This window comes from Rousettus aegyptiacus, unplaced genomic scaffold (assembly GCF_014176215.1).
Source record: "Rousettus aegyptiacus isolate mRouAeg1 unplaced genomic scaffold, mRouAeg1.p scaffold_m13_p_11, whole genome shotgun sequence".
NCBI classification, from domain to species: domain Eukaryota; kingdom Metazoa; phylum Chordata; class Mammalia; order Chiroptera; family Pteropodidae; genus Rousettus; species Rousettus aegyptiacus.
This window is the reverse complement of record NW_023416286.1, coordinates 28,164,934-28,188,822: the sequence shown is the minus strand read 5'-3', so window position 1 is coordinate 28,188,822 and position 23,889 is coordinate 28,164,934. Positions and strand designations below refer to the sequence as shown.

At 39.3% G+C, this 23,889-nt stretch overlaps 1 protein-coding gene across 6 annotated transcripts in view; it reads left to right on the top strand.

The window, feature by feature from the left end:
* The window catches only part of STOX2 (storkhead box 2), a 160,185-nt gene that overhangs the window by 121,913 nt on the left and 14,383 nt on the right, over positions 1-23,889 (top strand). For 2 of the 6 annotated variants that reach the window (XM_036228675.1, XM_016144005.2), the window contains exon 2: positions 22,477-22,629. In XM_036228675.1, the coding sequence (XP_036084568.1) occupies positions 22,497-22,629 (133 nt within the window). In that variant the 5' untranslated portion in view covers positions 22,477-22,496. Of the gene's footprint in view, positions 1-2,277; positions 11,312-22,476; positions 22,630-23,889 lie in introns of those variants that run through there. The other 4 variants (XM_016144006.2, XM_016144007.2, XM_016144008.2 and 1 more) reach the window with 4 other exon arrangements.

The window sequence follows — 23,889 nt, the reverse complement described above, 5'->3', positions numbered from 1 at the left end:
CATAAGACAAACCTAAACACAGTTAAAGACTTTAAATAATCCAAAATATGTTATTTTACCATAAAAGAATTTAACTAGAAATCAACAACAAAAGATAACCTATAAATCTCGAAATACTAGAAAATTAAATAATGTGCTTCTAAGTAATCCATGGATCGAAGAGGAAGTCTCAGGGAAAGTATTTTGAGGTGAACTAAAGTGAAAATACAACATATCACAATTCATATGAATCAGACAAAGCAGGGCTTAGTGGGAAATATATAGATTACATGCTCATGTTAGAAAAGAAAAAAAGATCCAAAATGAACGGTGTAAGCTTTCACCTAAAACAACTAGAAAAAAGAGCAAAATAAGCCCAAAACAAGCAGAAGGAAAAATAATAAAGAGCAGATATCAATGAATTTGAAAACAAAAGTAATGTAGAAAACCAATGAAGTCAAAAACTGGTTCTTCAAAAATAACAATAAAATAGATAAATCTCTAGCTAAATTGACAAGGAAATAAGATACAAATGATCAATATTAGGAGTGAAACCATATATCGTTACAGACTCTACAGACATTATAATAAGTGAACATCACAAACAGCTCTCTGCACATAAATTCAACAATTTAGGTGAAATGGACCAAATCTTAGAGCAGCCTATCAAAACTCAGTCAAGAAGAAATAAATTACCTGAATAGTCCTATATCCTTTAAATACATTTAATTTATAGTTAAAATTTTACCCCAAGAAACCCAAATCAAAAACTCCAGTTCTAAATAGTTTCACTGAAAAATTCTACCATACATATATGGAAAAAATAACACCAATTTAATAGGATCTTTTCTAGAAAATAGAATAGGATCCAACACTTCTCAACCCATTTTATGAAACCAGCATTATCTTTATGCCAAAACTGGACAGATAGAACAATAAAACTACAGAACAATTTTCCTCATAAACATAGACGCACAAATCCTCCATAAAATTCTAGCAAATTGAATTCAGCAATATGTAAAAAGAATAATAAACCATGACCAAGTAGAGGTAAGCCCTGAAACTCAAAGCTAATGCAGCATTTGAAAATCAATGTAATTTACCATATTAACAAACTATAAAAGGAAAATCACACAATAATATCAATCGATTCAGAAAAAGCAATTGATAAAATTCAACATACATTTACGATAAAAGCTCTTAATCGAGACATAGAAGGCAGCTTCCTTAACCTAGGATAAAGAACATCTAAAAAACTCTGCAGCTAAGATTGTACTTAAAGACTAAATACCCTCTTAAAATTGGGAACCAGGCAAGGATGTCTACTTTTACCATTCCCATTCAACATCATACCGGAGTTTCTAAAATAAAATTCCTTAAAAAAAGAACTGAAATACAAATTATAATAAAACTGTTTCTCTTTGCAGACAACATGATTGCCTGTGTAGAGAAACCCAAGAAATAAACAGAAAAAGGTCCTAAAACTACATTGCTGGTTAGATTGCAAAATTTTATTGCCAATCCGGAAAACAGTTTAGTGGTCTCTTCTAAAGGTAACTCCACCCTTACCATATGAGTCAGCATTCTCGCCTGTAGTCCATGCAAGAACATAAGGAATTTCAGTAGCACTGTGCTCGGTGAAAGGAGCCAGTCTCAGAAAGTTATGATTCCATTCACACGACAGTCTGGAAAAGACAAAACGAAAGGGACAAGGAACATATCAGTTGTTTCCAGGGATTAGGGGTATGTAAGGAGCATCCTGAAGGAGTTTTGGGGGGTGATAGAACTCTATCCTGATTTGATGGTGGTTATACAAATCTACACATGTGTTAAAACACAGATTTTGTACATCAAGGAAAGCATTGATTTCATATATGTCAATTTCTAAAAGTATGTTTTTAAAATTATAGGCTTTATGGTAAAAGTGAATGACACCTAATGTTCTTGTGGTGGCTTATTGATTAACTAGATCAGTACAGTTTAATCAAACTTTCCGAGGTGATAGAAACGTTCTATATATGCTGTGCCAAATGTAGTGAATATTAGCCTGTGTAGTTATTATTGAGCATTCGAAATAGAGGAACTAAAATTTTCATTTGATTTAATGTAAATTGACTTCAGGTTAAATAGCTACATGTAGCTAGTAGCTACTGTATCGGACAAAGCAAATATAGATGGTTGTCTAATCACTATGATCCCAGATATTCATTTTATTTATTTTTAATTTAATTTAATTTTTAAATTTAATTTTTTGGGGTGACATTAGTTAATAAAATCACATAAGTTTCAAGTGTACAATTCAGTAATACATCATTTGTATATTGCATTGTGTGTTTACCACCTAAAGTCAAATTTTCTTCCATCATTATGTATTTGACTCCCTTTACCCTTATCTATTTCCCCCACCTCTTTTTCCTCTAGTAACCCCTAAACTGTTGTCTGTGTCCATGAGTTCTCATTTATTTATCTTATTTGTTACTTTCTTTCAGTTTTATATAGAGACAAAAAAGAATATAACTGATTTGTATTTTTTGACATCAGGATGTTATGATTTTTTCCCCTAGTTTTATAAACACTTCCTCAACAAACAGGTATGTTCTAGCACCTATGAGATGATGTGTGGAGATGCCACAGAGGAATGGCCTAATATCAGCGAAAGAGGTCAGTGGACAGGTAGAAGTTTGTGATAATAAATAGGTAGAGGATATCGAAGTCCAAGTAATATTTTTTTTAGCTAGTAATTATTTGACTGTTTTAGGTGCCAAAACTACTGTTTTCAACCACTATTTGGGGTACTGAAAATACAGTCTAGTGAATCCTATTCACATTCTAGTCAGTGAGAATAGAGACAGAATAGACTTTAGGGGTCCAGGGTGCACTGAAATGCCAGGGGAGCAGCACATTGGAGGTCACTCCACTTCCCTGAAGCGTGGGTTGGACTAGATAGAGACACCCTTCTAACAGGGTGCTGCTGGGGCCTGTAAGAAATACAAAGGCAGCCCCGGCATGCCACGGTCAGCATTGTGCCGGAAAGCTTTGGCCAGTATTTCTTTACTTTGCACTCTGCCTGGACTTAGTTTGCAGCAAGTTTTCTCCTCTTATTCATAGTTTTTGGAGAAGTACTGTGATACCTTCTTTTCATGTGTGTTTACTTTTCATTCCTTAGTTAATTGGAAGCACCTTGAGGTCAGAGGTTAGTTCTATAGATATGCCTCCTTTTAAAAAATATGGCAGCCTTTGCAACTTTCATATTTTTTTCCTGATTTCATCTTACAGAGGAGGAATGCAACCCACACAGAGACTAACTTGGCCATAATTAAATAAGCCGGTGATAAAGTAATTCAGTTTCTCTGCTCTTTGACCTTCTAACTAATTCCAGCCAAAAGAGCTTTTAGGACTCAATAATGGTGTATCTTTAAAGCTACAGAAATACTGATGATAACTTTGAAAACTAATCGGGAAATACCACTTTCAGGTGTGTTTTCAGATGTAGTAGTTACTTCTTCAGTTGGGGGCATATTTGCCTCCAGGGACTAGGGCCCTACTCTGCAGGTTTATATGACCTCAGGATAAATGTGGATGATCTGTCTCGAGCACTAGTTCACTTGTAAAGTTTGGAAAGTAACGTTGAATTATGTTCGATGGAAGCAATTTTTAAAAATTTTGCCGTTAAGACAAAAAGCAGTGTGTTACAGAGTGTAATGCATAGCTTGTGTGAATTTCAGGAAGCCCTCAGAACAGAATCTTTTGTGTTTTTGCCTGCTTATTGTGGGCTTCCTTGGGCATACCATCACTGTCTTCTGCAGTGGGAAATGCTAAGTAGAAATATCTGAGATGTACTCGGTTGTGTTTTCACCCAGGAAGTTAGACATGACCAGTTCACAAATCCAAATGCTAATGTAATAAAATTATAACATAGAGAGGTAACATCTCATCTCCCCATGCTTTCTCATAGTTTTCCTCCTTTTTTATATCAAAACAGCAAATTTAAAATCTTATCTTTTTAACTGAAAACTCACAGGCTCTCAGTTTTTCTCACTTTACTTTCATCTTTTCCTTCCTTCTTTGGACATTGATTAGAAGAACTGAGGGAAGAAAAATAATTTATGCTGTAGTATAGTATGGAAAATTGGACATCTGCTTACTTAATTTATATCTTATCTGAAGTGCATCTGAGAAGCCTTAGAGTTTAATTTTCTTTTAGTAAATTTTACCAGGTATTGTGGAGTGATGGAAAGATGTCTACACTGAGAATCAGGAGATCTGCATGTCAGTTCTAACTTTGTGACTAGCAGCTCTTTGTAACTTTGGGCAAGTCGGCTTCCCCCACTTGGACCCTAAGATTATCTTCTATCAAATAGTAATATACTAGATGACTTTCAGTGTCTTCTGCTGCTCTAAAATGTCATTATTCTATGTTTCTAATCCTATGACAATTGATCTGATCCAAAGACTTTTGAGAAGTTTAGTAAGTAACATAGAACATCCCCGTTCTTTGCTACATGTTCGTATTGATGCTCTCTAATACTTCTAGGGCTACCAAGGATATTTGGTCTTTGCTTAGTTTCCTAGTGTATATATGTTGCACATAATCAAACTCGAATTGAAATTATTTCTTCTACCATAACAAAAATGCACTTAACTCAGTAAATCTTGGATTCTAAAGGCCTTGAAAAATCTGAAACTTTCTGCTTTTGAAACCACTTCTGTTGAATTTTTAATTTGCACCTTTTTATCAGCTTTCATGCAGCCAGGAAAGTCTGATCTGTTATTTTGTGCCCAGGGATTCTGTTCAGAGGAGTTCTTCTCCTCTTCCCTTCATTTTTCAATTTGAACTACTTACTCTTCTACCCTGAGCACTACTCCAAATGTCAGACTCTCATCATAGCACAGTCAGTCTTTTAGGTAGATGATGGGCAGGGAGTGTTAGCTGTACATGATACTTCTGGAAGTGCATTTCCGATAGCATCCTGAGATTTCGTGCTGGAAATTTTGGACAGCCCCTTTGTGAAACAGAACAGTATCTCATATCTCTGTGCTCCAATATGTTCCTTGTTTAAGTATTCTCTGCCTCTTGTTCGGTTTTTCACAATAGCCTCTTCCTTTGTCTCAATAATTATCTTCTCTCTTTGGATGCATCCTATACCGTGTTGCCAGAGTAACCTAAGTTTACAGCCTCGGTAGCATCACTCCCTTGTAAACACCCGGAGTGCCTTTCTCCTATAATTTCAAAATCTTATCTCAGCTTGACTTACTCTTTGGCTTAATCTCTACCCTTCTCCTTCACATATTGTACACATGCTAGCCAAGCCAGGTGAACCACCAGACATTCTCCAGAATGTCTTGTACTCTCCAACCCACATTATCTTTTCGCTGCCTGGAAAGACATTTCCAACTTTTCTGCCTATCCCCCTCCCCCCGCCCTTTACTTACGTATGTTTGGGGTCCATCTCAACTGACGCTGCTTTGCCGAAGGGCTGCCCAATTCCTGCCATGCTTCCTTGCCATCTCTCTAACAGTAGTAGTCATCTTTCTTTGTTCTTATGGTACTCTCTTCCTCTTTCCCTAGAATGACTCAGAGGATGACTCAGATGTTGATATAAAACTGTGAGGATAGATGCTATAACTTCTTCATTGTTATTCTGACTTAAGCAACAAGAAGAGTGTTGTATTTAATAAATGTTTGTTGACTTGAATGACATTGAATTAGGGTAGGTTTATTATAATATTGTTACAGAGTAGGATTTTTTTCTCCCCTTTTGCTCCCTTTTTGCAAAGGGGATAGAGTCTTGGCATTACAGACTTCTGCGTGGTGAGGGGCAGCAGAGAAGTCCCCGGGGGGGAGAAACGTTGACCAATCAACATACCTCTAATGAGCTGCCATAAGCTTATAAATACTTGTTTTTGGAGAATGTGAAGCTCATGAAGGGTAATGCTTCTTAGGGAGGAGACTTACTAATGGCTGTGATAAATGGCAAATGAAATTCATTGCAAATATAAGGTAGGTTATTTTCTTATCTATTAAAGACTGTCCTTACTCTCATCTTAGTCCACCCTTGTCTCCTCTCTCTCCATTCCCCAATATGAACCTTCAGCCCGAGGCAGGCCCACCTCCTGTTCCCCCACCTCCCTCCCATCAACACCTTTATACCTTGGTTCATGCTTCCTCTCTCCAGGTCACTCACTTCATTCATTCATTCATTCATTCATTCATTCAGCACATATTTATTTAGTGCCTGCCATTGGCTAGGTACTTATCAGGAACACGTCTGTAACCACAGAGAAATTCCTCTCCTCGTGATGCTCATGTTTTTACTCATGGTATGCCTTTTTTCTCTCACCAGATTCTAGGACAAGTTTGTCTTTCCCTTGAAACCGTTCCTCACTGCTTCAGCCCAGGTTCTTCCTCCTAAATTCTCAGGGGTGCATATTACTTGTTCTTTCTTTCGACAAACACTGTCTTGTATTTTTTGCACTTTTTGTGCGTTAATATCTTATCTCCTCAAATGCATTATAAGCCTCATGAGAGTCTAGACCATGTCATTGCTTCATGGGAAAGTTTGTATGCCAGTGTGCATATACAGCATGATCTCCAGTGTCTTAAACATTTGCAGTTAGGCACCTGATAAATACTTTTAACTGATATAAGGGCGTCTATTGCCTTCCGCTTTATCAAGTACAGTAACTCCAAGACTGTGCTACACTATTAGTCATCAAAGCATTTTCTAAAGAACCTGCATGACTGTGCCACTATGTAAATACTATTTAATCTTTTGCCAAGGAACCAGTTGAGTGCCAAGCACAAACTCTGCTCATACATCATCAACTGAGCAAATCGCCTTTGAGATATTCAGTTTGTAAGTCTTTACTATAGTACTGATGCTATTACTAAAAGGAACAAGAGGCACCAGGAAGAGGAAGATGACTTCTAATTATGTCTATAGTTGATTTTTGAGCTTATCTCTCCAACAAAGACTGATATCTAAAACATCAGAGTGTCTTTCTCACCTTTATTTCTGAGTGGAGGCTAATGGCCATCCATGATAAAACTCATCTTGTTATTGGTAGGACTTGCAACATGAACTTATAGTTATGGTTTCAACTGATCAATACATTAATTTGCATGGTCATTTAATAGTAGTCTGTGGCGTGAGGTCGGAGGGCAGCCCATCAGGGGTTGTAGAACTGGGCACACACTGCTACTAATGGGACCCAGCCTATGAACTTAACCTCATTTGGATTATGTGCTAACAAAGTGAATGAGCTTCAATTTAGATTTAAAAATTAAGCCATAAATCTAACAATTTTTTTTGTTTGTTTGTTTGTTTCAAGTGGTTATTTTATCATAGTTGAGAGGCAGGATGTACGGTGATTAAAAACAGACTCTGGAGCCTCCTGCCCCAGACCGAAATCCTGCCACTGTCGCTTACCAGCTGTGAGAGCCTGAGGGAGGCAGTTAAACTTTTTTTTTTTTTAATGGGAATAATAACAGTACTTAACTTATTGGGTCCTTGTAAAGTTTAGATAAGTTTCTGTATGTGGGCATAGTAGGCTCATAAATAGATGGAAAAATACATGTTCGGATATTAGAAAATTTGAATACATTTTTCTTTGTATTTTTCTATCCCTTGTCTTTGAGCATTTGGTTTTGTTTTTCTTTTTTCTTTATCTACTTGTTTAACCTTTTCTGTATTATAGAGGAAACTTGAGTTTTTACCTGTCAAGAAGTGGTCCAATGACCTAAAGTTTCCCCAGAGGTTTTTGAATTGCCAGAGCTATAAATATCTCTAGTTCGATCTTCATTTTTAAACCCATTAGTTATATAGTTACATCATTGCAATCTTATGGCGCAGATGTTTCTCAGGCACACTTTCTGACCTTATAGCCATTAGACTGCGCCTGATAGGAATTGGTTGAATTAGGTGGATTTAGGTGGATTTATAAATAATGACACAACCAAACTCAAAGAGAGTTGAGTGAAGCCGAGCTGCCACGGTCAGAGGCCCTGGGGCCGGGCCACACCTTCTCTCTACAGCATGGCTGAGAACCTAGGTGGCCCATCACATGACAGGAAATAATGCATTGGAAGGGAAAATCGAGAGCAAACCATTTCTCATAAAACATGTGGGGCGTAAGGGTTTTTTTTTTTTATGAGGTTTTGTTTTGTTTTTGTTTTTTTTTTCTAAGTCGTACAAATGAAACCCGATTTAATAGCAATCCATGTGAAGAAGTTCTCGGGAGATTGACAGTGTGACGCAATAACCGAAAACCTACTGTTCTCTCGTGTTACTTTCTGGGGACGTGGGGACAGACCCCGTTCCCTTGCTGTTTCAGCGTCTCGAGGCTGCCCCCTCCCGCCTTCTTCAAGGCCAGTGACAACAGTCAGTTGAGTCCTTCTTACATCTCATTGCCTTGACTTCCCCTTCTAATTCCCTCGTCTACTTTTAAGAACCCACGTAATTCCATTGGGCCTACCCGAATAATCTTACTCTTTTAGAGTCAGTTGATTAGCAACCTTAATTCCAGTGCCAACCTTAGTTTCCCCTTTGCCGTGTACTGTAGTATTTATAAGTTCTAAGAATTAATGTAGGGACATCTTTGGGAGACTGTTCTTCTGCCGGCCATTTCTGGCTTTTAATTTCCTTCCGTGATGCTGCATGCTGTATGATGGCAATCTTTCCTGAATTTGGACGGTCTCAGCCACATGTACTTGAAAAATACAGATGTTTTAGCCCATGTGCAGAATTGACCTTGGCACATTATGGGAAAACATTTGAGGCCATTAAAAATACAGAAAGTGGAAGAAAAAAAAAAAAAAAACCCTACCACAGTCTCAGACCGTGTGAATATAGAGTCCAGAACGAGGAAAGTGATACTGCCCTGGGGAGAACACAGCTAGGACATATTTGGTTCTTCAGACAGCATTCGAAGAGGTAAATTGATATGCCACAGCAGGAGCAAATGATGGAAACCAGGAGGGCAGAGGATTTGAAAAGTGTCAGATGGTTGCAGGAGCCGAAGAAGATTTATTTAACGTTGAGACCAAATGTATCAATCAATTGTTGAATGAACGTAGGGTATGCATGCTTACTGAGTGTCCTGAACTGTGCACGACTAGAGGCGAGATGATTTGGGGCATAAGGACTGGGTTACTGTTTGTAAATATAGGGTAAGTTATCCGGCAGGAGAGGGTTACACATTTTTTTGGCTTTCCGGGGGGTAGAATGGGAATCACTGTGTAGGGCTCAACAGAGGATGTACGTTGGCTCGGAGGAGGTGCTGAAGACAGGCCAACTGACAGAAGTTAGAGAGGATGTGACTATGGTGAGATCTTAGCCTGGAGGAGATTTGCGATAGTCTCGCTGAGAGATCCGTTGCATTTTTGCCCTTCCCAGCTCTGGTCGTGCCCTGCACTTTGTATTCATTGTAACTTAGCTACTATATTCATGAGGATGTGGGAGAACTGTACAAACATCCTCTGCTAGCAAATCTGCTTAGTTTCTTTGTGTGGGTTAACTTACCAGTCACTGTGTCTGCTTGGTTCCTTAGCGGAGGTAGTGAGAGGTGCCTGCTTGCTTTAGTATTAGTTCGTTTGGGAGAGTTCGAGCAGTGTTATTAATGATACAATAGAATTCATTTCTTTCTGAATTATTCTTTTCCTCCCAGACTCCATTTTTTTTTTCTGCTCTTAATGTGATTGCTGATATTCCTATCTTTCTTTCCTCTCTCCCAACTCCTACCCTTTTCCTTCTTGAAATGTTTATGTGTTCTTTCTCGTACCCTAGAGATAAATCCTTTTCCTTTATGATTGTACCGAAATAAGTTTCTCTGTGTGGACATGTGGCTGTGTGTGTAAGTACAGTATGTACACGTGTATATGCAGGAGTTATTTGCTGTGGTGCTAATAACGAGTGTGACGTGGTACAAACAGTGCAGCGAAAGGACATTTTTACACAGATACGCAATTGATTTTTTTTTGCCTCACTGATCTTAGACATAGAAATGTTTTAAAAAGGCAGATGAAGCAGCGATATAAAAAATCCTATGAATCATACCACTCCGTGGATTTCAGCTGTGTTGTGAGCTCAGGAGAACCTCACGCCGAGAACGAGTTCCTGACATAGTGACCTCATTCCCAACGCCGCCTTCCTCGGCGGCAGCAGAAGCTGCACTGGCTGATGGCAGGCTGCAGGCTGCCTTTGCTGCAAGCCTGACAGCTGCGTGTCGGTTATGAGGAGACCTAGGCTTGCAAGGACTTGCACCGCAACCGGAATTTATGACAAATAGCTCACTGCAGCTAAACTTTGATCCAGTGTACAGTAGAACCTCCTTTCATACACGGGAGGGAGATCCGTTCTTCATTACAATGAAATGCCAGCCTTAAAAAAAAAAAAGAGAGAGAGACTATGTAAGGTTTATAATTACGGACTGGTGAGTATATGACGCTAGATCAGTTTTAATGTGTGTGCTTTTTTTTTTTTTTTTTTTCCAAGCATCCGGAGGTATGTGCCCTTTTTCCTGTTTTAATCATTAAAAAATAATAGCTGGTGCTTATGCATGTGAGGAGACCTGGGCCCCTCGGAGAGGAGGATGTACACCTTGCAGCCCTGGGCCTGGGGTACATTCCCGGCCCAGCAGCTCTGCAGTACACAGACAAAGGAGCCTGCACACGTACCAGAGGCTGTAGCTTTTCTTGGAGCGATGACTCATTTCAGTTCACAAAGGATTCTGGGCAGGGTAGTGAGAAGTCAGGTTGGCTGATCCGTCCCTATGACTTCACTTTGCAGAGAACAAGGCAGAAGAGGAGTGACACTGCAGATTCCCGAGGCACTGCAGTGGGATGTTGGCTCAGTGCAAGTGGCTGTGATATATGGGTTAGGCATGGGACAAGATTCCAGCTGTTCCATGCAAATAGGATAAAAGAATGGTAAAGAGGATTTTTTTTTCCCCCCTAAAATCGTTACCAGCAAAGTACATTCACAAAGCCTTTTTAAGGTGCTTTTTTTTGCCAGCTTTTGAACTGAACTTGCACCTGTATCTCAAGCCCTGAATTGTAAGAAGAGCTGAGAGTTCTGGAACTCATTTTTTAAAAGTAGATCTACGAAGGTAAAGTACCAGATTCCTGTTGTGTTCCATGGGCCCTCAGTAGTCAATCTGAAATGCTCATTCTGGATATTGTTACTTGGAAGTTTACTCTTTCTTCTTATTCCAGATTCTAGGACATCCGTTTCTGTTACTGGCTCCTTCTTGTGCCTGGATGCAAACCCCTAGCATGCACCAGGCTTTAGCATCAAAGCTACCTGGGGGATGGAGCCAGTCCAGAAAGGGTCAGGTAGGTTGCCCCTGCTTTTCTTTCAAGACTTGTTGTGTGCAAGGAAATCTGGTAAAATGTCTACAACCCCTTTGATGAGGGTGCCCTGTCCTCTGAAAAGCGGTCTTGCTGTTAATCCCCCGCAGCCTCAAGCTTGAGCAGTCGAAGTGCCCCCTGTAGGCTGCCCTCCAGATGCGACCTCCCCAGCATGATTCATCCCAGAGCCGTCACCTCAGAACCGAAAGTCAGACAGCTGTAGGATTTGTGGATAGGAAATAATTAAACTGCTTCAGATTTTCACCAGTTTTAATATCTCACTCCTCTCATGGAGGCATTCAATAAATATTGTTTGAATTTTTTTCCTTCTCTACTAATCCAGTCCCCGAAAGATGGCGTGTTATTTGGCCCGTTAACCTACAAGCAAGGCACTAAAATCCAAGAAAGCCTGATTTATCTGCTCAGGGCCGTCTCCGGCACTACTACCATCATGTGGAGGCTGCTCTTTAACCACTAGGGAAGTAAAAGTATTTCCGCATAGTCTGCTTGAGGAGTCAGATGACAGCAGAGCTGTTTTCTTACAACATCCATGGGCTTTTCACACAAAAGCTGTTTTGTTTTGTTTTAAATCGTGGATGCTAAAGTTTGGTCCTCAAAAGTACATTACATGCTATGCTTCCAAAGTGAAACTTGGCAAATCTAAAAGCATGGTTTTACCACCTCGTCAAATTTATAGTTTTAGCACTTTTTTATTGAAGATATTTCTGAGAGTGTTAAATCCCTTATGTAATTTGTGATAATAATAATATTTAAAAATAATGCAAACTATATATTGGATAGGTCCCTTGAACATCTCTTCTTCTCTTGGCTCTCATATCCATCCCCATAACTCACCCTTTCACGGATGGGCAGAAAGCATGTGTCCTTTCTTCATTGCCAAAGATCTCTCTTCTTCAGACATAGCACTTTGCATCCTCAAAGCAAAATTGAGGAGGTCGAGTCAGTGTTAAAGGATGTTTGGTCATGAAAAATACAAGTATAGTATGTTGAGAATAAAATTGTATGTTGTCCCTGAGTCCATCAGTTCTACTCATCCTTAAAGACCCTATTTAAAGTCTCTCCCAATTACTTCCAACTGGAGGTCATTTTTTAGTCCTATTGTAGAATTAATTTCTCTCTCTTTGTGTGTACATGTGAATGTGTGTGTATATATGTATAATTTATATGTATTAATATATAATAAATTATATATAATAAATTTCTGTGATATAATTAATTAGCTAGTCATTCATGTATTTCCTTGTTCTATCTCTTCTCAGGGTGTTTTAAACAGTAATTCGAATATGTTATAATTGCTTATGTTTTCACGCATTTATATCCTGTTTCCCACGTAAATTATAAGCTCATCGGAGGCAAGGATCAAGATTTATGCCTTTTTCTACGTCTCTGAGCAGTTCTCTACACATAGAAACCATTCAGTAAATAGTTAAGAAGAATGGCAGTTTAAAAAGTGTGAATTTGTCATAAAGAGTGAGAATGATCTGGTTTGTTCATTTTAAGAATTTGCATGGAATAAATTGCTAGGGTTGACCTCAGGGGTTATGCACATAGTGAGGAAATGGTGACTGTCCTTACCTTGAGTTATGGTCTGGGCAGCGCCTGACACAGTTTGTAAAGGGTTGTTCTTGTTAAGAACAAATGTCAAGGTGAGGCCCTTGGCTGTGGACATCGCTTGTGGTTTACTTACTTGGGAAGGGTAATATCGGACACACCATCCTTGAGTAAGGAGTACATGAAATTGTGAAAGCTTGTGTGGACGTTGTTTTGTTTCGTTTTGTTTTTTGGAATCCTACAAGGTGTTTTTCTTAGAAGAGAGAATTAGAATAGCTGTTAGCACCCCAGGTCCCATGCGAAAATATCTAACTCCTAGCGCACCACTGATCCTTAGTAGTAAGTACTCAAGTGCTAGGTTTCCCTATTTTTTTAGGTAAAAGATGGGCCCAGCCAAAATTTTAAGAGGCCAACTTTCTTTGATATTTTTTATATTCTTGTAACTCAATTCATATTATTGCTCATCTTCTAGTAACCTTCTCTCTCCAAAGTCCCTAAGTAATGCATGTTTCCTATTTGCTTTAAGACCATTATTCTCTCCTTGCCCGGTAATACATCCCAAATGCTGTGTCTATGTGTGTGTATGTATCTTAACTTTTCTGCCTCCCAATCAAAATATTCCATTCATTCAGTGGGCACGCTCACAGCTGAGAATCAGGAGGTGAAAAATATGATTATTTCATATTAGTATAAGAAAGACCATTGCCCTCTTAGCCTTTCCACAGATATCTGTTTTTTAAAAAATATTTATTTTTAGGACCAAATGATTCCTTGGTAGAAATTCAAACACCATAAAAGCGTAAATTGAATAAATTCAGATAGTCATGGAGAAGATAAATTTAATACTAACTACTATTTATTAAATACTTGCTAGGTTTCAGGGGCAGTGTAAACACTCATGTCTATTATCTCATTTAATCCCCTCAATAGTTCTATGAAGTAAACATCACTATAGGCACTTAATAAGGGAAGAAACTGAGACTCAAAAATTAAATAACTTGCCACAATTCACACAAGAAGCAAGGAGAAGAACTGGGCTCTGAACCTAAGATTTTGACTACATTGTTCACAGCCCTACCACTGTCTCGTAATGCTGAGCTTTGGAGAGAAAAGTTACTTCTCAGTACAGTGAGTTGGGAATTTTCTTTGTATCTGTTCTGCACTTCGTGTTCTTTCATTGCTATATGAAGTTATGTAGTTTTTTTTTTTTTTTATAACAGCCTCCATGGCAGTTTGGAGGGGTGGTAGGATGTTCACTTGTTGCGGAAACAGTAGCAGTCATTCAGTGTAATTATATTATAGTTTGGGAACCAGCAATGTGTGTGTGTGTGTGTGTGTGTGTGTGCGCGCGCACGCGTGTGTGTGTGTGTGTGTGTGTATTCAGACTATATTTAATTAGGCCTTTTTGTTCTATTACTATTGTATTTTACAGAAATAAGTCACAGTATAGCCGTGACACCTAAACTGATGAAGCAAAGAACACAGTTTTGAGAAACAGCTGTGGTGATTCTAACTTATGAAGAGGGGATGAGAATGACCCTGGAGATGGGAGACTAATTTATTAACCTACGTTTGAAAAATACCATCAATGGAAATTGGAGCGTCTAATATGTCTCTGGTGTTTGGCTAGGTTCTGATGTAGAAAGGAGATGGAAGAGAAGTAAAATAGGAATTTAGATTTCATTCTGTGTGATGCACTTGTTAGCTAGGTGCCTTGCAGAATGGCATGACATCTGAGGGATCTTAATTGTTGTCAGCTAGGACTGATGTTTCATTATGATTTTACCCCGGTGGTAAATGGCTTTAACTTAGCCCTGGATGTGGGACTAGAGAGCAGGGCGGCAGATGGGGATGCAAAGCATCTCGGCAGTTAGCAAGGTCTTACCTTGCTTTGCCTATGTGTGTAGTACTTGTTTAGTCAACAGACCTGAGTGTCTGCTGTATGACTAGCACTCTGCTAGGTTTTATTCCATAGTGCCTAACACACACCACACTTGCGCAGCCTTAGCAAAGCTTTGAAGCATGTAATTGGCCTGATGGCTCATATTTCCAACCTAACTTTTCCACAAAAAAATCTATTGCAATAGCAAAATTATCCAAAAGTGTTTGATGTTTATAATTAGAGAAGATGCCAGTCATCATTCCGGTGATGATGGAGTTGGCTCCCCAGCTAAGAAGGTATCACCCATCACGTTGGCTGCCTTTCTTCACCTGATCTTCTACTTTTTCTGGCTCATCTGTCTCTGCTTATCTTATGACAGTTGTTTATCAGTGGTCCAGTCGCAGTAACAAGAGAAATAGCTATCAGACTAAAGAAAACTTGTGAATGGGGAAGATGATGAGTTTCTTTTGTAAACCAATGAGCCTATTGACTTGTCATTTCACTTGGCAGCATTAGACATCTCTCTGTATTAGACAGACTGATAAGCAAAAGGAGTCAGGTGATGTGGTGGACACAAGCTGTGTGTGTGTGTGTGTGTGTGTGTGTGTGCGCGCGCGCGCGCGTGCGCGTGTGTGTTGTGCACGCACACTGGTTTGTGTGCATGCGCGCCATGTACCACCATGCTAGCTTTTGTTTATCCCTACTCATTAGAAATTTCTTAGTAAGTCATAGAAAACAAACACCATTAACTTTAGTATTATTAATGAGAGCCTCTTACATTCTCTTTTGAATTAGAACAATTTATTCAAATAATAGTTTAGGAACTGAACCTTCTTTAAGACACCCATCAAGCGTTGAAATAAAGCATTAGCAAAGCTTACAAGAGCTATTATAGAATTTCTAAATATTCTAAAATTCCTTTTTATGTCAGCTTTCCTTCCATGGACTATTGCAATGAGGGCTCAGCCTTAAATTTCTGAAATCAGTGACATTCAAACTAAACATACCATAAACCAGTAAAAGTGCCAGTTTTCTCTTAAATCTCAAATACAAACATTTGGAAGTCAGGTATGGTAATTTGGTTTCATAGGAGAGCTGCTTAAAATGTAGCCGCCTGTGAGTTAATGGGCGCCATACGCTCTGCCCTGCCGTTAGCGTGTCGTGGTCTGAGAGAGTACGTAGAAGGAAGAATGCAGGGTTTTTTTAGAACAACTTAAAAAAAAATACTAAAGTGAAAAGAACTGAACAACATTTATACATAAAATTGGGGTTAATAAATTGAACCAAATTGTAAAACGCAAGATTTATCCGATGCTTTGCATTCGAGTTGCTTACTTAACCTCAGAGAACTTAGGGTTTCCCCAGGCCCAAGGGTATTTAAGATAAAGCTTGGCACATTAGTAGTTCTATGACTGGTTTGTTGAAAGGAATAGAGTTGTGTTGTCGCTGTGCCCACTGTACATTTTACAGACATGTTGGACCATTTATGAGTCCCAGTATCTACTGCATGTAGTAATTTTATTGGCATCTATAATTTTAACTTCAGTGTTAATTTTGGCAGTTCAGAGAACCAGAAGAGGTCACTTTAGTCCCAAGGAGCAAAGCTGAGCAAGACTTTGAATTAGAAAGAGTAAATTATGAAGCCTTTGTTACAAGGGGGAAAATTAATAGCCAATATATCTTGCTATTCTTTTTAAAATCAAAGGCTGCTTTCTCAGATTGGATGAGCATTAAAATAGTTTATCCGGCAAGATGTAAATAGAGACAGACATGAATACTGTGTGGTGCTTTTACGCCAGAATTCTGCTTCATTGACATAGCATCTTAGAATTTAAGAGTCTGAAGGAATCTTCGAAATCATTTCATTGAAACTCTCATCTTATAGGATGGGGAACCAGAGGCAGAGTGGTAATTGTGTTTTGTTTTAAGAGACTGGGCATTTATTAAAATATCTCCTGAGTGCTTTTTTACGTGGGGAATTTTTCAGTTATAAATCAGTACAGTTTCAGAACTGCATTTGTAAGTTCAGGGAGGTTGCTTTGCTTCTTGGACTTCATCAGGGTCAAAGGTCACTATTCAATCAGAGGACAGAGTAGACTGATATTTACAATAAAAAATAGTATTTAAAAATAAACAGGAAAACAGAATAATTCAAACAGAATGCTGATGCTTAAAAAAATCAGATTGTTTAAAGAAGAGTAAGATAGAAGATGAGGTACATTCGAGATTGTAGTTTATCATGATGTGTCTCCCGTAGAAAAATCATGGCTTCCCTTTTCTTATTTGTATGAAGATGGGTACTTTCAATGGAAGAGAATAGATTCACATTTGCATTTCTAGTAGGTGTGTCTTTTAGAAAGCTACAGATATCATCTGGGAAGGGATGCCTGTAAGATGTCATGAAGGTCACGTCTTAGGAGTGGTGTTGTCCTCCCTCACATGCAAAGGTTGGCAGGGACAAAGAACCTACGTTAATGACTGATGAAAAAAGAAAATGGCATTCATAAAGGACAGAGCTTTATTGCAGTGTGGTTTGTGATTTTTCACCCCTGCGAATAGAACCAAGATGGGAATAATTTGGGAACCTGAATGCCTGAAGGTATTGAGCATATTACTGGCACTCAGATATATTTCTTGAAAGAATAAATTATGTGAGAGTTTTTTGGAATAATTGCAGCTAAAGTAACTGGCCAAAAGTTGGAAGAGAGAATAGGTAGAGGAGTTTAAATAGTAAAAATGTGTGTGCATGATAAAGATATTTCTGAGATGGAAGCAACTAGCTGTAGACAATAAAAGACAGAAAGTCAGCATCGTTTGATTTCCGCTGTTGTCCAGACCCTCCTTGTCAATTACCTGGGTGATTGTAGTAGTCATAGGTTTGTTCTCCACAGTTGCACAAGATCGATTTTGTAACAATTATGTTATATAATCCCTCACCTGCAGTGGTTCCCCATAAGCATCAAGAGTAAGGCTTCTGGTCAACCAGCATCTCACCACCAGCCTGTTCCAATGGTACCAAAATATGCCTCAGTTCTCCCAGGCTTAGCATTGCTGCTCCATCCTCTGTACATGCTCTTTCCCACCTCTAGTGAAGAGTCTTCATCCTCCACTCCACTCATCACCACCGGGCAAATTTATTTTTGTCCTCATTCTTCTCAGCTGACTAGTACTTTAAATGAAACCTGTCCAGGTATTCACTAAAGTGTTTTAAACTTAATGTTAAATGCTCACAATCAAATAAGTTTACTTAAAGTTGTAATATTTTCATATCTTCTCATATTTTAAATTCACTTACCAGAAACTTATTGAATGTGTAATTTGTCCAAGGCATTGTGCTTGGTTTTATCTGAATCGTTCTGCATTTAACAAATGCTCCTTGAGGACTGGACTTAAATGGATGTTTGTAAGAAAATACAACTGAAATAAAACCTATTTACCCCCTTTTTTTTAGAACAATAGGACAAAATTATCATAGTTTAGAAAGAATTTGTTAGCCCACAAAGTAGTGATGAGCTTTTAGATGTATTGCTTTTATGAATATGTTCAGAACTAATTCTGACAATAGAAAAACTTATCCTATAAATTATAGACAAGTAGCAATTCATAGTTTCTGCAAAATGTGGTAGCTTCTAGGGATTATAGTGACTAACAATGTTTTAGCAGTATTTACATTCCCTTGTTTTCTTTGGCTATAAATGTGGTCCAGTTGGAAGAATTTTCTAGTAGCATATTTTAATAATGATTCTTTAAGCAGGTCTGCTATAAGATCCACAGAAAATCATGGTAAACTTGAGTAATGTGTTATGTTGTTTGAGAGGTACCTATGATTCCTTTAGTACAGATCTTAGATGCATGCCCTAACCCTCACTTAATATATAATTATTTTTCTATGGTAATTGGGGAGTTTGGGGGATTATTATTTATGAAATTAATGGGGGGAGTCCTAGAAATTGCATTTAAGTCAAGTATATTTTGTCTCTTCTTAAATTTTCTGTTTTGCAATTGTTTAGTAAAATATATGAATAAAATCACAATCCTTTAAATACCCTGAGAGATTCTTTGGCTTATAAAGTTATAAATAGATATTCATTCATTCAACAAATATTTATTGGGTGTCTGGTGTAAGCCCTGCATTATTCTAGACACTGGGAATGTGGCGTTCATGCTTCCTTCTGTCACGGGCATGTATTCTCGTGGTGAGACAGACAGTACACCAGTACACACAAACACACGTGCACACACTCAGAGAGTGAAGACAGTAACTTGGGATGAGTCTGGTACCAATTCCAATGCATGTGGTTTTTCCACGCCCCCAAGCAATTCTCCAACACCTGGCGGTGAGCGGTGGGGGGATGGTCCTAGTGGTGGGAGGACAGACCCCACGGGCCATTAGAGGCTGGACGAGGAGTTTGGATCCTTCTAGGAGCAGTAGGCGGTCACTAGGATGTTATGCGGGGAAGCGACGCATTTTATGCTTTTCTAAGAAGGCCTGGCTGTTCTGTGGGTCAGAGAGTGTCGGGGCAGGAAGGAAAACTGCGAGTCATCTAGCCATTACGGTGGCCGAGGTGAGAGGTGACGGTGGTTTGGAGTGGAAATGGAATGGAGGGAATAGATCCAGGAAGCATTTGGACTTAGAGTAAACGGTTGGGCTGGGGGTGGGGAGGGAGCGGAAAATAATTTATCTTAGTGCAGCATGAAAACGAGGTGACGTGGAGATAGTCGTTTAGAGCATCCAAATTCCATTTTATCTTATATCCTGAGTTAAAAGTTATTGCACATATTTATTATTATAGTGGAACCGAGCTTTTTCAAAGCAAATGCAATTCAGACTCTTAAAGCATGCTGCCTCTCATATTTGGCTGCAGTGAATGAAAAGAAATTAGCTCAGAAGAGGGCAGTTAAACGAAACGATTTCAGCTAAAAGCATAAGGACAAACATGACCTAAACAAAGTTGATTTCGCTAGTAGTCATTTGTTTTTCACAGAGAGATCAAGTTCTCTGTAGCCTATACAAAATCAGAAAATAGACCTGCATTAAAAAAAAAAACACACACACATATTTAGTAATTTTATAGTTTCGATCTTCTGAGAAGCCCTTAATTATGATAGGCAAGCTTTAGAAGGTAGTGACCTCCCAAATGGCACACAGATCCAAGGACACTGGCACTGCTCTGATGTCCCCCTTTGCCAGCTGACCTCGCCTTCCTTGGCATCTGATTTACAAAATCGTTCTGGGTGACTTTGCAGTCCACATTGCTAACCTAGCAACTCATCAGGAAACCTGGCCTCGATGTCCTCCTCATCCTCTCCTGTAGAAACTGGAGGCAGAGAGAAGGACTCTCACTTTAGAGTGACCGCAGCTGAGCTGCGGGCCCCCCACCCCCGCCAGCGGGGAGGGAAGAATTGAGCAGGTGTATCTCCGGACCCTCACCTGTCCTCAACTCACCACCACCACTAATTCGTCTTTTACACATTAGGCCTTAGGATAATATGTGTTTGAATCTAAGAGTGCAACAGGTTTCTTTTTATTTTTCTTTTTTTTTAAAGATTTAAATAGCACTCTTTGAGGCAGTAGCGCACTTACCCAGTGAGGCGGTCCCAGCCCACATAATTCTGTCATTTTTTGAGTCACCTGTATGAATCGAGCTTCACCAGCCAGTGAATGAAACTCACATTCACAATAGCAGCCCAAAATTCCATGTCGTAGCTTTTATCCAACACTACCCCACCAAATATTTGCAAGAATCTCTCAGAGGCCTTCTCTTTATGATACTTATATCCCATAGCCCCAGAAATTTGTGGGTTCTAAGTTAAGTCAATTCTCGGTTTCAGCTTATTTTTATGTCTACTGACCTTTTCCTGTTCTTTGAGTATTCCCCACTCCCTCTGGTTGGGGTGGGGTGGGGGGATATGTTACCCTTCTTATACCCATTTTGCAGGGAATGGAGCCACAGTGGAGCTAATTGGAGCCCCAGGAGATGCAGGAGAAAGGAGAGCACTAAGCTGAGCTGGGCTTGTGTAGGGAAGGTCAGGTCTCGGGCACTGAGGTCCTGCTACTTTGTTTAATGCCCCTGTCAGACTTATCCCCTTACCTCATGGTTTTCATTCCCAGGTCCTGTTGCCTGGTCTCATCCATCAACCCATTTCCCATTCAGTCTATCAAAGCAGGGTTCAAGTTCTTTCCCCAAAGGACTCTGGACTCCAATCAAACTAGGCGTTGTGGCTGGGCACAGCTTTAACTGTCCAGTGTACTCAGACGCCTTTCAGGGAGGGTGTTACTTAATGCCACAGTCTCAGATCTGGCTAGCTGTGGTAGCTTATTACAAGAGCAAAGTCACATTAGGAAACAAAAGAGGAGAGGTTACGTAAGTACATTTGAGAAACACACTTAGGTGCTCACGGATATTCTCCTCTGTTGATAATTTTCACCTTTTCTGTAGGGCATTTTCTCAACTAAAATCTTACAGAAGCTCAGACGATGAAACAGGGGGCACCCACGTGTCCGGAGAGATCTTCCTTGCTCTCTTAGCCTCGCCCCTCTGTTGGGGACGCCCGGCCCCAGAAATCTTCCAGAGAATTCTAGGAATCCTTGCAGCAGAACTTAGATGTAAAGATCACAGGAGTGAAGGCAGATATTTGCATTGCATGTTGACACTTCCTCGAGAGCCACTACAGTCAGTCCCCTCTCTGCCCTGCCGGGCCTTTAGCCTCTACTGCCTCCATTCGCTCTCATAGATGTCACCATGTGCGGGAAGCCACCAGCCCTTATGGCTGTAATCTGCCGTCTCTTGCTCCTCCAGTTCATTCTCCACTTGGCCACCAGAGTCATGTTTCTGAATTCACATCTGACTGTCATTCCTTAATTTCCTTCAGTGGCTCACTGTCCCTCAGAGGATGAAGGCCTTGGGCTCTCCATTTCCCTCTGGATGTCTCTACATACCTGTGGGCCTTCGCTCATACTCCCTAGAAATGCCTGCTTGTAGATCCTGCCACCCCCTACATCCCAGCCACCAGACACACTCCTGCTTCAGCACTGGGTTCAGGCTTTTCACATCCTCGGTAAAACCTTCTCACACCTGCTTTTTCTAAGCTCCACCTTCAACCCCATCCTCCCCTCTCTGCTCCAGAGTTGGTGTTCGGCCTTCTCTTGTGCACCCTGAACTTTGGTCTACGTGTCTGTCTCCTCCACTTGAATAGAAACTCCTCAAGGGAAGAGATGTTTTGAGGAGGGGGCCTTATTCGCGTTCCCAAGCCCCCAACAGACGCTTGACCTGTAAAGGGAGCTCGCCATTTGAATGAATGAATCGTCAAGCTACCACAAATGCATTTGTCAAGATGTAAATGGCAGTTAATAAATAAATCAGCTCCACGTGAATAAAAACAGAGATCATTTTTCAACGTCTCATTGTAAGCCTTTCAGTAGTAAATCTATTTAAGTGAGCACTCAGGTTTTAAAAGCAAGTTTTATTTGTCGAGGCAACGGAAGCTTCCACTGTTTTGTGGCAGTCTTTCTACCTGATTAGAATGGACCATGGTTGTGTGAACAAATGTCAGTGTTTGGAGTTGACTGTATTCATAATAACAGGGAGTGGGTGAGAGCCATGAGAGGGACGGGACGTGTATGTGTGAAGGTGTGTGTATGAGAAACGTCTGGGTCCTTTAATGAACCACTCACTTGAAAATTGTCTTTCTGCAGGTGATGTATCACCAATCAGTATGTCTCCCATCAGTCAATCTCAGTTTATTCCACTCGGGGAAATCCTTTGCTTGGCCATCTCAGCAATGAACTCGGCACGAAAACCTGTCACCCAAGAAGCACTGATGGAGCACCTGACCACATGTTTCCCAGGTAATAGGAAGAGAATGTAGCACCTTCCAAAAGGATGGTGTGCTTAGACTGCTCCTGGGCTATAAAATATAAAAGGACAATTCTTCTCATGTTTAAATCTCATAGAAAAAAAAAAAAATCTTTGCCAAAATCGAACAGAAATTTTTCTTAGTTCTGTAATTAAAAAATTAAGGCACCTGTGTTACTTCAAAAATAATTTGCCTTCCTGAGCTTTAATACTTGTTTAATTGGTACCAAGAAAAGGAAATTAAATCAGAATCTACAAGGGATTCTGGTAAAACGATTTTGCCAAGATTCCATTCAGCCTTTGCCACACAAACATTCTTTAAATACATAAACATCATGATTTCATAGAAGTGAGTCAGAAACAACTGAAATTTTTAGTCCTAAGGGATTAAACTACAGACAGAGTAATGTTAAAAATAAACATATCTCGCATGCTTATGTCATGGCCTGATGAATTTTAAGAATATCATATTTGATACGTTAGTTAAGATTTCATTTTAAAAGAATAAAATAAAATGTTTCACTTTCTCTTAACTGTTATAAAAAGAACACAATAGCCCAGCTGCTTGTGTGAATGGTGTTTGATGTCTCCAGTGCTAGAAGATGTTAGGAATGGCGATAAGGTAAAGAATGCATGCCCCATCTCAAGAGAGGCAGCCCACTACTCAACTCCAGGGTAGTATTCCATTCCCCTTCCCCCCAAAACGTAGGACCCTGCCAGAGTTGCCAGATTTCATTTTTTAAGGGAATCTAGAAATTCACTTTTTTTTTATTTTTTAGGGAATATTTCTAGTTTTTTTTTTTTTTTTTCAAATTAAACATTTGACTGATATACTTGCAAATCTAAGGCATAAAAATTTTAAATGTAAATTCTCTATAGAAACTTTCTCATTCCTTCATTTGGAATGATCAGAGAGCTTATTCTTAATGATTCTTATGGAATGATTACATTGTAGTCATGATTCTATATAGTTTTGAAGATCATCACTTGAAAGGCCTACAATCAGCAAGATCTATAATATGGTTAAATTTTGGTTTTATAGTAATAGCGATTTTTATGAATTACACCTCAGCTTTCCTTTATTATAGCAGTATAGTAAACCCAATCGTGAATTTATATAGGAGCTGTACCATTTTTTGAAAAACTGCTTTTTGTTATAATACTGATTGAAAGTATGCTGCCATGTAAGATACACTCAATTTTAAATATGGGTTTGTAATCTAGGCTGCTGGGCTGCACATCTCCAGTGCCGT